This window comes from Microplitis demolitor, chromosome 10 (genome assembly GCF_026212275.2).
Source record: "Microplitis demolitor isolate Queensland-Clemson2020A chromosome 10, iyMicDemo2.1a, whole genome shotgun sequence".
NCBI classification, from domain to species: domain Eukaryota; kingdom Metazoa; phylum Arthropoda; class Insecta; order Hymenoptera; family Braconidae; genus Microplitis; species Microplitis demolitor.
This window is the reverse complement of record NC_068554.1, coordinates 16,045,849-16,048,077: the sequence shown is the minus strand read 5'-3', so window position 1 is coordinate 16,048,077 and position 2,229 is coordinate 16,045,849. Positions and strand designations below refer to the sequence as shown.

General features: G+C 27.8%; 1 protein-coding gene across 1 annotated transcript; it reads left to right on the top strand.

Moving 5' to 3' along the window:
• The first annotated feature begins 262 nt into the window (after positions 1-262).
• LOC103569178 (uncharacterized) lies at positions 263-1,393 on the top strand. Its single transcript, XM_053742683.1, has 2 exons — positions 263-540; positions 948-1,393. The coding sequence occupies exons 1-2, from the start codon at positions 348-350 to the stop codon at positions 1,391-1,393; spliced, it is 639 nt and encodes a 212-aa protein (XP_053598658.1). The 5' UTR covers positions 263-347.
• Positions 1,394-2,229: the final 836 nt, after the last annotated feature.

Sequence of the window (2,229 nt, the reverse complement as noted above, 5' to 3'; positions counted from 1 at the left end):
TAGGATAAGTCATCAATAAAACCCGGTCGTAGAAATAATTCTTGCAGTTGATGATGGAGTGGTATTTAAAAAAATTCAAAAGTTATTAGACGTCAGCTAATTTCAGTATCATTATACTATACTCTCAAAATAATAACAAATTTATTATTGGCGCCTCAAATCAAGCGCCATGATATACTACTGAACTTGTCACCACGAATGTAAGAGTGAGACAGACCTACAAACAACGCTCATATAACCTCAACAACGAGCAACCCACATGTTCATTCTTGCATCGTGCAACTGTTTAAGTCTTTGTGTAGTTTGTAATCGGAACGTGATAACTATTGAAAGTATGGTTAATTGTGATGGTCAAAAAAAATAAAGAAAAGTGGGTGTTGATATTTTGGGTGGAAAGTTGTGAAACATCGATTGTCACTTTCAAAGACATTAGTGAAGTACTAAAACCATCATTGATTCGGACACGATGCGGAGATCTTCCATGGGTTAATCGATATGGAATCACAACTTTGTATGAAGCTACACTATTGAAAATTTCTAGTAAGTATTTTTATAAATAATACTTAATAAACAATTTAGTATTTCTCAAAAAAATAAATTAATAATCTGGCAATAATTAATATAATTAAATAATTTTACTTAATAATAATTATAAATCAAATGCGTCGACTTATAATTATTAACTAAAGTTAATGCGATTATGACAGACGCAAAAATATTTTCATTTCAAGTCTCTCTAGACTTATTTAATTATAAAAAAAAAAACAGTGCACTCAATGATTCATTCATGTTTTAATTTGTATTTTTTAGTTTTAGGATTTTGAATATTTTATTTTATATTTTTATTATTACAATAATTAATATCTGCCACGTTCAAAATCCCATAATTTTTATTCTTAAGTGATTCATGATTAAATAGTCTGAAATATTTTTATCTGTATTTGTAGACAATTCCGACTATTTACAAAATTTTATAATTGATGTACATGGTAAAGTTTTAAAGAAAACTTATTCAGCGAACATTATGTCCGAGAAAAAAAAATTATCAGCTGATACCAAAAAAGCAATAAAGCTTCGGGAGAAGAATGTTCAATCTATGAACGAGTCAACCACGAAACTTACTAAGATTGGCTGGTCAACATGCAATAACTCGTCAAAAATAAATCGATTTGTAATAACTGTTGATAGTCCATCAACCGTTGATGATAGTGCCAAACCTTCAACTTCTAGCGAAAAATCGGAAAATTCAAAAAACGCCTGTGAAAACTGCAAGAATTGTGTCTGCAAACCATGGAGATTAAATGGCAAGCTTAAAAAATTTATTGGAAAAATGTTTATTAGTATTATTCGTAAAAGAATCCAAGAAAATTGCCAAGAACTAATAGATGCATGAGTCTGTATCATCATCTGACTACTATAAAATGAATTTTTAGCTTCGATTTCGCCGCTATGGAGATAAAAAGGCTTTCTTCACTCAAGAGAAAGAAAAACAAAACATTTCTTGTGTTAATAGAAAAAATTCTTGAGCCAAGATAAAATTCTTGGTTTTTTAAAAAAAATTCCTAAGCTCAAGAATTTTTTTTTCTTGTGTCGGTTATTACCTTCTAATATTCTTAGTTTAAAAATATTTCTCTTGAGTCAAGTAAACTTTTTTATCCGTGTTGGGTTTGTTTAAATTCCTTATTTCAATATTTTTTTACCATTTTCATTTTTTGTTTGAGACAATTCGTTTATACTTTCACTTAAAAATTTCGAATCAAAATTTATCTTTCATATTGATCATATTAATTTGACTTAAATTAAATTTTCTGTTAATTTAGTTACACCTGAATATGCAGCTTTATTTGAGTTATAAGCTAATAGCATTAATAGATATGTATCAAAGAAGAGTTTAAGTAAGAGTCAAAAACTAAATGTTAGTCGGTTACTATTTTACTTATGTTAATATTTATGATCATTAGCTGTTGAATCAAGTTAAAAAATCTGAATTATTAGTTAGTAAATTATTGTTGTAATTATAGATTCAGTCTTTGTGTTAAATAACTCAAGAAGCAACAACGTTTAATCCGAATATTTAATAGTATTTACATTTATCAACATAAACGCAAAGTATTTATTGCAATAATATAAAAATACATCAAACTTTAGATTGAAATACATCCGAATACTGGTATTTTCTTACCTGAAAATGAGATAAATCTCGCATTGAGTAAAGCCAACTACAGACAT